This window comes from Equus caballus, chromosome 1, assembly GCF_041296265.1.
Source record: "Equus caballus isolate H_3958 breed thoroughbred chromosome 1, TB-T2T, whole genome shotgun sequence".
NCBI lineage: Eukaryota > Metazoa > Chordata > Mammalia > Perissodactyla > Equidae > Equus > Equus caballus.
The window spans coordinates 137,148,075-137,164,210 of NC_091684.1; the positions used below are offsets into that span (position 1 = coordinate 137,148,075).

A 16,136-nucleotide genomic window follows, 5' to 3' on the forward strand; every position below is an offset into this window, starting at 1 on the left:
AAGTGGAGCATGCAAACTTAACCACTCAGCCACAGGGTTGGCCCCTCCAATTTCTTTAACATACAAATTACAGTTATTTTGAAGTTTTTATTGGCTAACTCTAATATCTGAATCATCTCTCGGTCTACTTCTTTTACTCTTTTGTCTCAAGGTGATTTGGTTGTTCTTTTCTTTGCATGTCTAGTGGTTTTTTTGTTTTGTTTTGTCTGCTGGTTAATATAGTGGTTAACATAGTAAAGAGACTCTAGATTATATTGACTTCCTCTGGGTGTTGAATCTTGTTCTGGCAGCAAGTGTCTATTTAAGTTTAGTCCTTACTCCTATTGTGTAACACTGCTAGTTCATGATCCTCAATCCAAGGATGTGGACTTTCTGAGACGTCCATTAATGGCTAAGTATTTATGAAGGTTTATACATTCTACATTAGGCTGGGCCTAACCTCTCATGTCTCTGCCTTATTGTGCAACCTCTGAAATCTCTGTTCAGCTCTCAACCTCCCAAACATTATTCTCTGCAAGGTCTCCTGGAGCCTTGCCCTGCTCATACACATCTTAACAGTGGATCAAGTACCTGGGAGAAATTTTTACGCAATTTTGGAGGGCTCCTTCTTTGCATTCCCTCTTCTAAGGGACCTTGCCCTTCAAACCCAGCTGTGTTAGTAGGCCTGAACTCTGAGTTCTGTTTCCTCTGCCCAGAGACCTTGCTGCCCTCTGCTGGGGCTCTATATCCTTGTGCTGGGATGGATATGAGGCTGACCTCATGTGCTTCCCTTTTCTGAAGGGTAATAATCCTGCCTTGGTTTTGTCCAGTGCCTGCAACTGTTATTTTACACAATTTGTCTAGCTTTTATTGTTGTTTACAGCAGGAAGGTGAGTCCAGTGTCAGGTACTCAATCATAGCTAGAGCTGGAAGTCAAGAGATTCATATTTTAAAAGGGATGAATTTAAGGAACCATTCTGTTTTTCTCATCTCTAGTTGTAGTGCAAGGCTCAACATAAAGAGTCTCTTACCAAATGCTCCTGCTCAAATTCAAATTCCACATTGAAAGTCCTATATCTTTATAGCGTTCTGTCTTTATTTTCAGGCTTTCCATGAAACAGTTAATAGCTTAATAAAATATACTCATCCTAATCTTTGCTAAATTTTCTATTCATATAATTGGAGTAAAATTAAAACCTTTACATATTGATTTTCATATTTATTGATCATTACAGAAAAAAGTTAGATTTCTTAGGTCAAAGATAGAATACGCAAGTACAAGTGCTCAGATTTCTTCAATTGTTAAGAGTGAAAGAGATGAGCTTTGGCATCTTGTTCCTTCTTTTTTTAATTTTTAAAAATTTTTTCCAGTTTTGAGATGTAATTGACATATAACATTCTATTAGTTTTAGGTGTACGTCATGATCATTTGAGATATATATATATATTGTGAAATGATTGCCACACAATGACTTTATTAATATCCATCACCTCACATAGTTACAAGTTTTTTTCCTTATGATAAGAACTTTTAACATCTACTTTCTGGGGCCGGCCAGTGGCCAAGTGGTTAAGTTCATACACTCTGCTTCCGCAGCCCAGGCTTTTGCTGGTTCGGATCCTGGGTGCCATGGACATGGCACCGCTGGTCAGGCCTCGGTGAGGTGGCGTCCCACATAACACAACTAGAAGGACCCACAACTATAATATGCAACTACATACTGGAGGGATTTGGGGAGAAAAAGCAGAAAGAAAAAAAAGAAGATTGGCAAGAGTTGTTAGCTCAGGTGCCAATCTAAAAAAAAAAATCTTAGCAACTTTCAAATACACAATACAGTATTTTAAACTTTAGTCACCATGCTGGACATTAAATCCCCAGAACTTATTTATCTCATAACTGGAATCTGTACCTTTTGACCACCTTCACCCATTTTGCCCTCCCCCTGCCTTTGGCCACCACCAGTCTGTTCTCTGCATCAATGAGTTCATTTTTTCTACATTCCACGTGTAATTGAGATCATACAGCATTTGTCCTTCTCTGTCTGATTTACTGCATTTAGCATAATGCCCCCACGGTCCATCCATGTGTGTGTCAGAAATGGCAGGATTCCCTTCTTTTTTAAGGCTGAGTTCATATATGTATATATATGGAATCACATTTTCTTTATTAATCCATCAATGGACACTTAGGTTATTTCCATCTCTTGGCGGCTGCACTGAACATGGGGGTACAGATATTACTTCAAGATAATGTTTTAATTTTCTTTGGGTAAATACTCAGAAGTGAATTGCCGGATCATATGGTAGTTCTGGTTTTAATTTTTTGAGGAACCTCCGTCGTGTTTTCCATAGTGGCTGCACCAATTTACTTTCCTACCGACAGTGCACAAGTGTTCCCTTTTCTCCACATCCTTACCAGCACTTGTTGTCTTTTTGATAATAGCCATTCTAATAGGTGGAAGGTGATATCTCATTATGGTTTTGATTTGCATTTCCCTGATGACTAGTGACGTTGAGCACTTTTTCACATATCCGTTGGCCATTTGTATATCTTCTTCGGAAAAATGTCTATTGAATTCCTCTGCCCATTTGGTAATTGGATTGTTTGGTTTTTTGCTAGAGTTGTAAGAGTTCTTTATATATTTTGGATATTAACCCCTTATCAGATATACGATTTGCAAATATTTTCTCCCATTCTGTAGGATGCCTTTTCATTTCCTTTGCTTTGCAGAAGCTTTTTTGTCTGATGTAGTCCTTCTTGTTTATTTTTGCTTTTGTTGCCTTTGCTTTTGGTGTCAAATCCAAAAGATCATCGCCAAGCCTGATGTCGAGGAGTTTACCTCCTATGTTTTCTTCTAGGAGTTTTATGATTCCAGGTGTTTGAGCTTTGTCATCTCATTCCTTCTTGCTTTTTGATTAATGCAAAACCCAAAGGAATAAATATTGTGTACCTTCACTAAAACTGGCGTAGACACAAAATTACATTAAAGTTAGGGAGCTCTGTAATTCTCATCTCTTCCACAAATTGCATTTTAGGACAATTCAATCCCTGGGTAGGAGCCTAAAACACAATTTTATAGTAGAAAAGCTTCTGTGTTATGGTCATAGAAACAAGAATTTATTTTTGTTTCCCTCATGTTGGAAAGAATAAAGAAGTTATTTAGCAATCCCTGTTTCTCCAAAACCCTATTGCTATTTACTTGACATTGCAGATTAATGTTATTTAAATGTTTCAAAGGGACTTTTTAAAATAGGGGGCCCACTATGTTCAAAGAATTTATTCAGTCATTAAAAATATAATGAATATTTAATGTTTAAATAATGCAGGGGTAACAAAAATGTGTCAAATATTCTTATCTTCAAGCATTTATTGTGGGAGGGATAGATAAACATAGTATATGGAAGTAAGTGGCCCTTGCAACTGTTTGTAGTGTTATGAAAGTTCCAGGAGAGGAAAGATCTTATTTGTTTGGGTGATCAAAAAAGGTTTCATGAACGCAGTATCATCAAATTTAGTCTTGGGGCCAGCCCCGTGGCCGAGTGGTTAAGTCTGCACGCTCTGCTTTGGCGGCCCAGGGTTTTGCTGCTTCCAGTCCTGGGCGCGGACATGGCATTGCTTGTCAGGCCACATTGAGGCAGTGTCCCACATGCCACAACTAGAAGGACCCACAACTAAAATATACAACTATGTACTGGGAGGATTTGGGGAGAAAAGGCAGGAAAAAAATTTAGTCTTAAAATTTTGGGTAGGATTTTGACTGGTGGTGAAAAAAGGAAAGGGTGTATAAGCTGGGAGAACCGCAGTCAAAGACAGAAAAGAAGGGAATAGCAGAAGGTCTACTTTGTCTGGAAACCAGAAATAACAGTGGGAAAGGGATGTGGGTCTCCTTGATGGGAGTTTCGATACCAGGTTGGGGGATGTAGCCTACGGGGAACCGGAGAATTGACTGATTGGAGGAGCGCGACCTGAGTACAAAATCTTTGACAGTGTTGTGAGTTTGCATAAAATTAAAATGATATAATGTAAAACACTCTCCTATATTCCAAAGTTGAGTCCTCCCTACATTATTATTTTTAAATTAGTCTATAGAAAAATAAATGATAAATGCTCATGTTCACTACAGCATTATTTGCAAAAGCGAAGACATGGAAACATCATAGTGTCCACTGACAGAGGGATGGATAAAGAAAATTAATATATATAATATATATTATATATAATGGAATATTACTCAGCCATAAAAAGTTTTTAAAAGAATGTTTTTATCTGGCAAAACTAAAAGTTGGCAATCCTACGTTGGTCCTTAAAACATTGTTTTTGAAACATTATTGGTGAGAAAACTAGAAGCCTGGGAACAACTGGCACATGCAGTCAATTTAGACAAAAGGGAGATTGGAGTTGGTTCAAGTACTCTTGGATAGAGTGGAGAAAGTGGGCTGAAAGGAGGAAAGATATTTGGGAAATGAAACTTAGAAAATGAGGCATCCGTTTGGCTATGTGAGTCAACAGAGGACAATTCCAAGGGTGCCATTGAGAAAAACAGGAGAGTAAGAAGCACGCTGGCTTTTTGGTAGTGGCAAAGTAGGTAGAGGCTGACAGGGAGGACTATTTTAGTTTTGGGAATGTTCTGTGGATGTTCCTGTAGGACAGCTGTTTGGAAATGTCCCATGGCCAATTGAAATGTCAGTCTCAAGCTCGGGAAGGAGGCTCATTTATTGATGAGACAACAGACATTTATTTTACACCTACTATCAGCCAAGCACTAAATTTAGGGGAAAGAGATATATTTGCATGTCATTTATATAGACTTCCTTAAAATTATCTTCTCCTCATTAAGTACTTGTTACTTAATATAATCCTTTTATCTTTGTTTTATGGTGCTTCTGAGAACCTTTAATTCAAAGATACATTGCAAATACAATAATAAATATTTGAAATTTGCAACTGATCTACAAAATCATAAATGAATAGAAAACTAAGACTGAGAAAAAACTTTTAATGTATTAGTTAGCAGAGGCTGCAGTAACAAAAATCTCAAACATGTAATGGCACAGCGCCATGAAAGTTTCTATCTTGGTCACGGTGAATAGGTGGGTAGAATGGCTCTCCTTAGAGACCCAGGCTGAAGGAGATTCCACCTCATGAACAACACATGGCTTCTAAGCTCACTCTGTCACCTCCGTCTCAGTCAGCATGCATTGGAGAGTTCAGGCCTCAGAGTGGCAAACATCACTTCTACTCACACTCCACTGGCTAAAACTCAGTCACATGGCCCAATCTAACCACAAGGGCAGCTGGGAAGCACAGTCAAGCTTTGTGTGCAGGAAGAAGAGGAAATAAATTTTGTTGAATAATTAGCAGTCTGCCATAATTTGCATTAAATCATCTCGGGAAAAGTTAAACTCTAATAAATAAGACAGTTGGTTATAAAGAGCATTTTGTATATCAATGAACAGAATCTTTAGCACTGCATCTCTGGTGAGAAGTTATTGCCATTTTTTAGGATGTTCTACTCATGTAACAGTTAAACCATGCTTAATAATGGTAAAAATAAAACTAGAAAAGAGTTTAATTCCTATAACATTGTTCAGAGTCCTTGCAAGGGTATCATTTGCTTTTTTTTGCTGAAAAGCAATCTAAGCTAAGCGACCTGAAATGATGGGGGGCAAGAGGAAAGAGGACAATATACCAGGATTAATATATTTTCTGTAAGCAGATCCTTTATGACCTTCCTCTTTATTCCCAGGAATATGGGCCTCTTTGATGTGTTTGTGGTTTTTGCATTTCTTTCACCATCAGCATTTTTTCTTCAAAATTGTCCTTAAAGTGACTACATCCTTTTATGAACCCTCACTTAGCCTGTAACCACTTGCCTACTTCCAATAAATTTTTACAACAAATCTCATACCCTTCAGCTTAGTTCTGCACTTGAGCCCAAACACGTGCTCAGAGTAGCAGACTGAAACCCATCAGCAGCAATATATCATTTCTCAAGATCTTATATCACTTGGTATCTAGAGATCTCTGCATTTATTCATGAAATATAACATGTAGATTATCCCTACTTTCATGTATCCTTTAAGACTTATAAGTTAAAATCAAATATCTCTACTGGGGATCCTTCTTCTGGAAGCTTCTACTTATCAGCTCTGCTTTGCTAAGTATTTCATTGACATCAACAACATATTGTTACTTCTGGCCTAGGATTTGGAAAGGGAAGTATTTGAAAGGTAATTAAGTATTTCAGATATTAGCTCTGTTTTGGGTTGATGGTAAATAGCTGATACAGTCTTGTCTCAGTCCATTTGGGGTGCTATAACAAAATACAAATTGGGTGGTTTATAAATAAAAACACATTTATTTCTCACAACTCTGGAGGCTGGAAGTCTGAGATCAGGTGCCAGCAGGAGGCCATCCTCTGGGTTGCAGACTTCTCACTGCGTCCTCACATTGCAGAAGGCCTAGGGAGCTCTGTGGGGCCTCTTTAATAATGGCACTAATCTCAACCATGAGGGCTCCACCCTCATGACCTAGTCACCTCCTACTAGGAGGAGGCTCTACCTCCTAATATGATCACCCTGGGGATAAGGGTTTCAACATATGAATTTGGTGGGGAGGGGAGACACGGAAATTCAGACCCTAGCTAGTCCCTTCTTGGTAAGTGGTAGGCAGCTGGAGAAGAGCTGAGACAGGGTAATTTGGATCATTAGGAAACCTTCACAGTGTTGTTTAATCAGAACACGTTAGTGGATTTTGCTTCTGGTCACCTAGCATGAGAATACTCTTCGGGCAGGATCCTGAAATTGATGAGCAGCAAGGTCGCATATCCCACTGCAGAAGCTAAAGGAGGCAGATCGTCTGCTCCTCGCTCCCACTCGCTGGGGCATCTGCAAATGTTCCGCTCAAGGGCTTTGAACTGTGAGGGAGGGACACAAAAATGGAGGCTCCCGAGAGATCATCTGCAGCAATGGCGGGGTGCAGAGTCCACAGCTTAGAGATGACTTCCGAGGTATGGGGGTCCTTTGCAGACTATACCTAAACATCTTGGCTACTCCAGGCTGCCCAGCTTCCCATTTCCTGCTCTTTTCCTGGACCTTGTTCTTTGGTTCTGTGATAGCCTTATAAACTTTACATTCAAGTTGTCAGCATTCAGACTTTCCAGAGAAAGTTTAGGGTACAGGTATACTCTCCTGAGGACCTATTATTTCAACTAGAAATGCATTGGAAAATGGCTATTTTCTCAGAATGCATCAAATTGATCTCTAATTCAAGAAGAGTTGTAGAATATATATTTTTTTTTAAAGATTTTTTTATTTTTTCCTTTTTCTCCCCAAAGCCCCCCCCCGGTACATAGTTGTATATTCTTCGTTGTGGGTCCTTCTAGTTGTGGTATGTGGGACGCCGCCTCAGCGTGGTTTGATGAGCAGTGTCATGTCTGCGCCCAGGATTCGAACCAACGAAACACTGGGCCGCCTGCAGCAGAGCGCGCGAACTTAACCACTCGGCCACGGGGCCAGCCCCGTAGAATATACATTTTAAAATAATTACACATAGGTACAAATAACTACCCTTACAAAGTAGCTAATCTGAGAGGGCAATTTTACTATATATGCTTAAAATTATAAATACTATTTGCAAAGAGTAAACGTATTAAAAGTTCTTAGAAAGTCTGTTCTCTACCTCTTATATCTTAATAGACTTTAGTACCCTTCTCTTCATAGAAGTAAACTTCAACCCCAGATGGGTTAAAACAAATTAGTAGATTCTAAATTAATTTCTATTTTTTCAACCTAGATTGTCTTTAGTCACCTTTTTTTTTTTTTTTTTTTTTGAGGAAGATTAGCCCTGAGCTAACATCTGCCGACAATCCTCCTCTTTGAGGAAGACTGGCCCTGAGCTAATGCCTGTGCCCATCTTCCTCTACTTTATATGTGGGACGCCTACCACAGCATGGCTTGCCAAGCGGTGTGTAGGTCCACACTTGGGATCTGAACCGGTGAACCCTGGGGCTGCCGAATTGGAACATGTGAACTTAACTGCTGTGCCAGCGAGCTGGCCCCAGAGTCTTGTTCTATAACTCCTCATTCCATTATTTGTCTTCAAGGCATCTATTTTTTTTTCCTTTATAGCCCTATTTTAACACTAAAAATAAGAGCTCATAGCTCTGGTTTTCTTCCTGGTGAATGGTAAACCAATTTTCCTCTTATTGCTACCCCCAAATTATCTTTAATAAATATATTTAAGAAACTGAGTCACAAAAGTTCTAGTGATTTCCAAACAAGTGTTCAGGTAATAGTTTTTATTTCTCTTTCCTTTTCAAAATAAACCATCTTTAAGCTGTTTTAAGATTTCTTGCTATTAATTTCTAAAATCACATACGACTATTTTCATCTAACAGTGCTTTTTTCCATAACCAACCCATTGATAAAGTATTCAATAATTTAAAAAATAAAACCATCCAATTCTTTATTAAGCAAAAGAATTAAGACTAGCTAACTTTTTAGATCCTGGGCCTCAACATTGCTTTGCTATTCAAATCAAAATGCTGTAGTCTTCACATTTGTTACCATGGATTTCAAAAGAATAATCTACATTTCTAAAAGCTATTTATATAGAAAGACAAAGAACATAATGAAGCTGGAGTTTTTCCATATCATTGTTTTTTGGGGTCCAGGCAGCAGAGCCATGATGTAGGTGAAAAAGTCCTATGGCCAGGTTCCGGTGGATGTGATTCAAGCTGAAGAACAAAAAGTTGGACTGTGAATACATTAGCTCAACTCAAAAGGATGTTAACCAAAGGGTCCCCATCTTTAGAGACCAAACAAGGGCAAATGAGCTAAAATGGCATCATCATCAATGTGGGTTATTTATAAAACAGTACTTTCCAACACATATCAAGAGGCTAGGACAGCCATTGCTCAAACCTCTTAAGAGAGCAAGATAGGCTGCTCATTTGTTTGGAATGGTTCTTGAAGGAAAATACTTTGGAAGACAGGAAGGTATCTTTCCTCACTTGAAGGCCATTTGTCTCCCTAGGGGCTCAAGCCTTTGAATTGCATCTCCTTTATTCTTCTCAGTGCGAATCAAATCCAGTTCTGGAGGTTACATACTTTGCATCTTTCACAACCTCACTCCCATTGTAGAATCACTCAGCAGTTGGGAACTCATCCTGTTCCCACTGCGTCGCAAAATCCAGCCAAGATTCCTTGATATGGGGCTTCTTTTATTAGTCTATCTTCTGATATTTAGAGCTATTCAGAGCATTTATTTACTACTATAATATGCAATAAAATGTAATTTAAGAAACAAATCTTATAAAATAAGGACCACAAGAGCAGGGTTTTTTGTTTTTTAGTTTAGTCAAGTAGCGTGAAGCAAATGGCTCAGCTTTAGCTGAGCTATATTATTATTTCTTTTTGATAAAAAAAATCAAAATCACCGAAATTTTCTTAGAAATAAACTACAAACAATCTATTTGTAAAAGTGACAGGAAATCTCTAAATTCAAAGTATGTTGGAAATATGGGAAGTGTATTCAATTGGTTATATAGTGTTTGGCTATTTCAACTTATGTGATGATTGACATCCAGTGAAGTTTTCTTTCCTTTTTTTTTTTTTTTTTTTTTTTTTGCTTAGGTAGATTTTTTCTAACACCAATACAAAAGCTGTTATCAAAAGGTATAAAGTAAGATGCTTCTAAAAACAACTACTAAATTTAATATTTTGACTTAGTGATCAAGCCATGATTTTTTCAATTCTAATTTAAATTTCTTCCTGTATACTCTCTTTAACCAGAGTTTGGGCTTTCAAGTCATCCTTTTCCATCTTTGTATATTAAAGTGAGCTATTTGCTTCTGTTTAGCAGAGCTGGATGGGAACATCTCTGCATTTGACCTGTTGGCTTTAAGGGCTTACACCTCAGCAAAGGGACTGTTCCATATCACATTGCTAGTGCTGTGGACTTAATTGTGGTTAAAAATTTTAGTGGAAGATGAGCATTTACCATCAAAGAGAACATAAATCTCAGGACACCTATGTTACATAGTTTCTATACATCATATTGACTTGATGTGTTTGTGAGGCAGAGTTCTGGTTTGTAACAACCTTAAATACCATATCCAGAAATAACTGACTCTGGCAAAGAGAGGTAATTTGGGGTCCCTCTATATTTTAGAACAAAGCCAATACAATTTTAAAAAGAATAAATCCCAACTACACAAGTTGACTTCAATAAGATTAACAAAACTGAGAAAGACAAATACGTCAGCTAAGTCAACAAGTCAAATAAACTACTACTCCATACTATTTATACCCAGATGAAATAAAACAATGACTTCCCATTTTTATTTTGCATTTTCCAGCTACTCAGAGTAAACATTATCACTTTCAAATTCCACTTATTATTTTATCTGAAAGAAGAATTTGCTTAGTAAAATGTTTAGCTGCAGGATTTTGTTTGCAATCCGTCAGGTTACAATATCAAAGTTCAGTACTAGTTTCTCCTCCAGTGTAAGCATTCTGTATGTGCGCTTTATTTACATTGCCACTTTTTATTTCCTCCTAAACTTTGTCTCAAGAATGAAATTGTATTGGTGTCATGTAACAATATTTCACATTTGCAACATACATTTGTTTTATCTCTCCCTTGAACCCACGTCCCTGAAAAAAAAAAACCACAATGTATCCAAAAAAGAAAAAACTACCGTAGAGTGTATGGGGAAGCCTGTAGACAGGTAGACCTAAAGGCACTGAAGACAGTTGTGTGCGAAGGGTAAAGATGTATTTGTCCTTGTCGCCAACAATCCCCATGACTTATAAACAGCCACGGGCAGCCAACTTAGTACACAAAGTCCTAGGCCTGGCCATAAGAAGTTGGTAACCAGTGGGAATTAAGGCTTTAAGGTCTCTTACAACTAACGTGATGCAAAAAAACCCAAAGCAAGCAAACCGTAAAACCTGGAGAAAGTGCTCCAAATAGAGCCTCTTTGGCAACCCAGACTGAACCAAATGACTCAGGTGCACGATGAGAGTAAACTGTGCGCCGTTTTCTTTCACTAGGTCTATAAAGCCCATAAATTATGTTTGGACGAGAAAACCAGGAGTTATTAGCACCTTCCTCTTCCGCTATTTAATATTCAATATCTTCGGCAACAATTCTTAACCCACGGTCTTCATTCATTTGTTGACTAAACGAGACCCTGGGTGCCTCTTGGTGATCACTCCTTCCAAGCTGACCTTATATGACAGCAAACTGAAATGCCCCTCCGTGGAGAGGGTCCACCGCGCGAGGTAAGTCATCCAAAGGTGGACGCATCTTGCTTTTATTTACTCATTTATTCGAGGGGCGGGGACGGCTGCGGCTGGCCTAAGACGAGGGCCGGCGAAGGGGCGCGCGGGCAGGGGGCCGCAGCCCGGGGGTGGGAGCCCGCGGAGAGGGGGGGCAGCAGCCGCGCTCCCCCGGCTCGGTCCGCCGGACCCACGAACGACCAGCCCCTCCCCTACGGTACCCTTGACCCCTCCCCCGCTTTCCAGGCCTTTCATCCGCCCGCCCGCCTAGCAGCCCGCGACCCCTAGACCTCACGCCGCCCGCCTCTTTCCGCAGGCCCGGGGCGGCCCGCGATGGCCGGGGCACCGCGAGGACCCCGACCCGACCCCTCCGGCCGCGCCCCTCCCCCTCGTAGAACGCACCTGCGGCCCCGCCCCCGGCCAAACGCTGAGGCGGCGGCGGGCTGGTGAGGCCAGGCGGCTCGGCCCTCGAGGCACAGTCACCTTCCCTTCCCCCGCCATTCCGCCCACCCCCCTCGCTCAGCCAGCGAGCAGCCGCCGCGCTCCTCAGCCGCCCCGAAATCTAAAGGGGTCCGTCTCCGGCACCACAACCAAATGGCTGAGCCTCCCTGGCCGGCTGCGCAGTCCGCCCATTGGTCCCTTCCCCCCCCGCCGCCGCCACCATTGGCTGTTGCCCGGAGACCCTCGGCGGCGATTGGCTCAAGCTGCTGCCGTTCATCCTCGGGCCGCAGATCCCGCCTCCACGGTGATCAGGTTAGTGTGCGCCGCGGGTGCTGGGGGCTCGAGAACCGAGCGGATCTGGTTGAGCCTTCAAAGTCCTAAAACGCGCGGCCGTGGGTTCGGGGTTTATTGATTGAATTCCGCCGGCGCGGGAGCCTCTGCAGAGAGAGAGCGCGAGAGATGGACATGGACAAACGGATTCATTTAGAGCTGCGGAACAGGACGCCCTCTGATGTGAGCATTTGCCAAAAATATCTCTGTCGGTCCATTCTCCTACTTTGTGTGTGTGTGTGCGTTGGGGGGAGGCACTTTTTTTTTGAGGGGGGGCGCCCGGGAGGTGTGGGTTTGGGGGTCGGACTGCAAATGAATTGCAGGGTTGGGGGGTTGCAATGCCATCCGAGCATGTTCCGGCTGCCGCCGCCGCTGCCCTTGGTGTGTGACTACCTGTGCGTGTGCTCCCGCGTGTGCGAGTGTGGGTGCGAGAGTGTGCGTGCGAGTGTGCACCCACCGGGGGCCAGCGGGCGCACGCGTTTGGGTCGGAGAGAATGAGGCAAAATAACCCTCTGAGCTCGCTGCTCCCGTGACTCCGTCTGGGGGAAAGATTAACGAGGGAGGAGGAGGAGAGGGGCTGCCTGCTGGATTTAACAACAAAAAAAAGGGGTTTTATATTTTATAAATGAATCCCCCCTTCCGCCCCCCTCCCGCGCCTTCCCCCTCCCTTTCTCTCTCTCTCTCCGCTCGCGCACACACAATAAGTTTTGGGCTTCGCGAGTCCGGTTTAGTTTCTGATAAATGTGGGCCGAGGCCCCCGGGGAGAGCGCGTGGGGAGGGGGCTGCAGTGGAGTTGGGAATGGCTCGAGTTTAAAGTGCGTCTTCATTTCTTTGCAGTGATGAGGCGAGAGACGGGGGAGCCATATTTGTAACTTTGTAGTGTTCGTGAACGCGCCCTTTCTCTCCCTCCCTCCCTTTCTCTGCCTCCCTTCCTCTCCTCCTCTTTCTCCCTCACTCTTTCCACCCCACCTTCGGGCCAGATGCTGATGTTTCTTCCTTTCCTTCCGAAGGGAGGATAAATTGGAAGAAAGGGGGGAGGGATTTTCGAACGTGCAAAGGCACAGATAATCCCCGCGCCTCCTCACCTCGAGCGATCGCTACTGCAAGTTGCCCAAAGGCTACGTCCCGGTCCCCCCTCGCCCCCGCTCCTTCCGGCCTCCCTAAGATGCCAGCCTTTGAGCCCTGGCGCCCCCCGGCACGACTCCCGTCCCGTCTTTCTCTAGGGTGGGCTCCTCGGCAGCCATTCGGCGCCTGGTTAATAAATGGGCACGAGAAACTTTGTCAGGACGCGAGCTGCCCAGAGCTGGTGCCCGTGGTGGGTATCGGCTGGGTCCGGATTTCTGCGGGCATAGCGAACACGCAGCTCCGGGATGGGAGTTTGCCTTCTCGTCGCCGTTATTGATTGGGCAGCGGCGGGAGTGCGGCCGGAGGAAACTTGCACGGATGGGAACTGGGAGGCTCGGCGAAAGCCCACCCCCCAGGAGGGGGAAGGTGAGGGTGGGTTACGCGAACGCTCCTTTTTTCTGTCTCCCTCTCGCTTTCAAACAGTGTTTTATGTGAGTTGGCGGCTCAGCGGAGGAGACCCCGGATCTGGGGCGGAGACACTGGCCGACTCCCCTCGTGGCCCCTCCGGGGACCAGGCGGGAGGACCCCCCCGCCCTCCGGCCTCGGTGGCCAGGGTTCCACTGAGTTGGGAGTTTGGGTAGCACTGTGCGCTGACCTGTCGCCCCTCCAGCCCGTTAAAACCCTAATCCCTGGCGAAGGCAGGCCTTGCTTCCTCTTTTCTTAGTTCCTCCCCCAAACCTGAGTGAGACTTTTGAAAACAAGATCGTTTTTGTGCCCCCCCCCCATCATAACGCAGCTGTGGACTGTAGACGTGCAGTGCCTTATGGCGCGCAGGGCGGGGAGGGGGTGGCGGAGGGAGGGGAGGGGGTGCCCGCCGCGGAAGGCAGGAGTTTCCGCGAACAATTTCCCGGCGGTTTGCCTTTCTCTGGCCGGTTTCATCCCCGCTCGGACCCGGAGCCGAAGCATTTGGGGGCTGGGTGTGGTGTTGGGGGAGGGGGCCCGAGCCGTGGTCTTCCCGCGTACTTTCCGGAAGCCCCCTGCGCGGAGGGGGCAGGGCGCCAAGTTGGGGGCCAGGGTCGCGGCGGGTGGGTGTGGAGGCGCGGTTCTCCCGGCCAACCCCATCCACACTGCTGGCCAACTGGGAGCGAGATGGAAAGCGGGTCGAACCGGCTCTTTAAACTTCCCCGAGTGTGTGCTGGGGGAGGGGAGCGCGCCGCGCCGAACTGGGAGCGATTTCTCACGCTTCGCCCCCTCGCCTCCCGAGCGTCCCTGCCCACACGCCTGCCCCCGGCCTCGAGGCGGGGTGGGGCGCGGGTGGGGGCAGAGGGGGCACTTTCTGCGCCTTTGGGGCGGGGGGGGGAGAAAGCTGGCTGAGGAGGGACAAAAGGGGTGGGGGAGGAGGAACTGTTTTTTTTAAAACGTTCTGAAGACAAATAGCTCCCGGAGAGCGCCCCTGCGCCCCTCCCCGCCGCGCTCCAGCCCGGGGCCCCCACACACCCACCTTCGGAGCCTCTCCCAACTCTGATCCGGGGGCTGGTGGCCACGCCGCGACGCCGAAATAGGACGAGCAGCCATGTTTCCCGGGTCTCTCGCGGCCCGCCCTGCCCCTCCCCCATGGCGCTGCCGGTGCCGAGCGCGGGGCTCCGAAAGCGGCCGCCGGGCTCCCTGCGGCGCGGGGCGCGGGGCACGGGGCGCGGGCGGGCGCCGGGGTGGCAGGGCCGCGTGCGCGCGGGCCGGGGTGCGGGCGCGCCGGGCTGGCCCCGGGGCCGGCCTTTGGGCCTCCCGAGCTGGCTTGGAGCTCGACGTGTTTTATTTGTTATTATTAATTTCCTAACGGCCGGGCCCGCCCGAGGCCGAGCGCGAAGGGCGCCGAGACGTTAATGGGGGGCGGCGGCGGCCGCCAGGGCCCTGCTCGCCTGTGGCACGACTACCGGGCGCCGGGCTGCCATTTTGTCACCGTGGCTGTTGTCGCTGTTGGGGGGGGGGCAGAGTCTTGCGCCATCGCCCCGACGGCCCCGGACGTAGAGGCGGCAGGGGTGGCCGGCCCTGGGGACTCGCAGTGGCGTTCTGGGCCCCGATGGGGGTTCGCTTCCCGCGCCAACGGCCTGAGGTTTTGCTGGAGCGTCGCGGCGCTGCTGCTCTGGGAGGGCGACGATCCTCCGCGCGCCCCCCCGCCCGCCGCGCTCCCTCTCTCCCCGCTCCTCCTCTCCCTTATTTCGTCCTCCTGCGGGCGCTCCAGACAGAGTTAAATGTGGCCCTAAAGACGAACCGATCGCCCCGGTTTTGCTGTTTCGGCGGAATGATGGGAGGGTGGGGGGAGAGATTAAGCCAGAGGTTTCTTTTCGGGGGGAGGCGCACGCGACTCTAGCGGCCCTGAGTGAAGCCGAGGACGGCTGCCGCTTCCCCCGGAGGGACGAGCTGTCGGTGCGCCGGGGAAACGCCCTCGGGGGCTGGGCTCTCCGGGAAGGTAGGTCGCGCGCGGGGTTTCAGGTGGGGATTGCAGCGCCCTGCAGGCCGCTTGGGACCCCCCTCGCTCTTCCTCTGCCCCTCCCCCTTTTATTTTTGCCTGGGGGAAGGCGGCAGTAGTAATGGTAACCCTAAGTCGAAAAGAGAAGGGCATAAGGTTTGCTTTTGTAAAAAGTAAATGATGTCTTTCTGCCGACTGTCTTTCTCTGTTGACTGCAGAGCCAGGCACGGCGTCGCGTCGCTGGCATCTTTCTGGGACTTTTTAGAAAGCCAATATCGATGCTGGTTAAGCACCTCACTGGTTAAACTCTGGTGACTGCAGACTAGCGATCATGGCAGTGCCTGGCCAAGGCTGCCCAGGAAGTCAGGTTTAACTTTGACCTTTGGAATACATCGCATGATGTTTTCCAGGCTGACTTAGTGCCTAATTGGGTTCAAGTAGCCTGATATTAACTCCAGTTTATACAAGCCGTCCAGGGATCCCTAGGCGGACAACTGAGCGTGAGCTCCTTCTAGTCACGGCCAGTTAGGTTTTGTTACTGGATTGCTGGTGCTGATGGTGGTTTTGA

At 46.2% G+C, this 16,136-nt stretch overlaps 1 protein-coding gene and 1 long non-coding RNA gene across 6 annotated transcripts in view; one reads left to right on the forward strand and one right to left on the reverse strand.

Moving 5' to 3' along the window:
• Positions 1-7,976: 7,976 nt before the first annotated feature.
• Positions 7,977-14,741, reverse strand: LOC111776019 (uncharacterized). Its single transcript, XR_002812063.2, has 3 exons — positions 14,603-14,741; positions 11,668-12,143; positions 7,977-8,717 (listed from the first exon to the last, which is right to left on the reverse strand). It is a non-coding gene; the product is annotated as an uncharacterized lncRNA (long non-coding RNA).
• ANP32A (acidic nuclear phosphoprotein 32 family member A) overlaps positions 10,952-16,136 on the forward strand; it is a 38,558-nt gene continuing 33,373 nt past the window's right edge. Inside the window, exon 1 of one of the 5 annotated variants that reach the window (XM_023654839.2) lies at positions 10,952-11,268. In XM_023654839.2, the coding sequence (XP_023510607.1) occupies positions 11,236-11,268 (33 nt within the window). In that variant the 5' untranslated portion in view covers positions 10,952-11,235. Of the gene's footprint in view, positions 11,269-11,994; positions 12,220-13,133; positions 13,534-16,136 lie in introns of those variants that run through there. The other 4 variants (XM_001495810.7, XM_023654809.2, XM_023654824.2 and 1 more) reach the window with 4 other exon arrangements.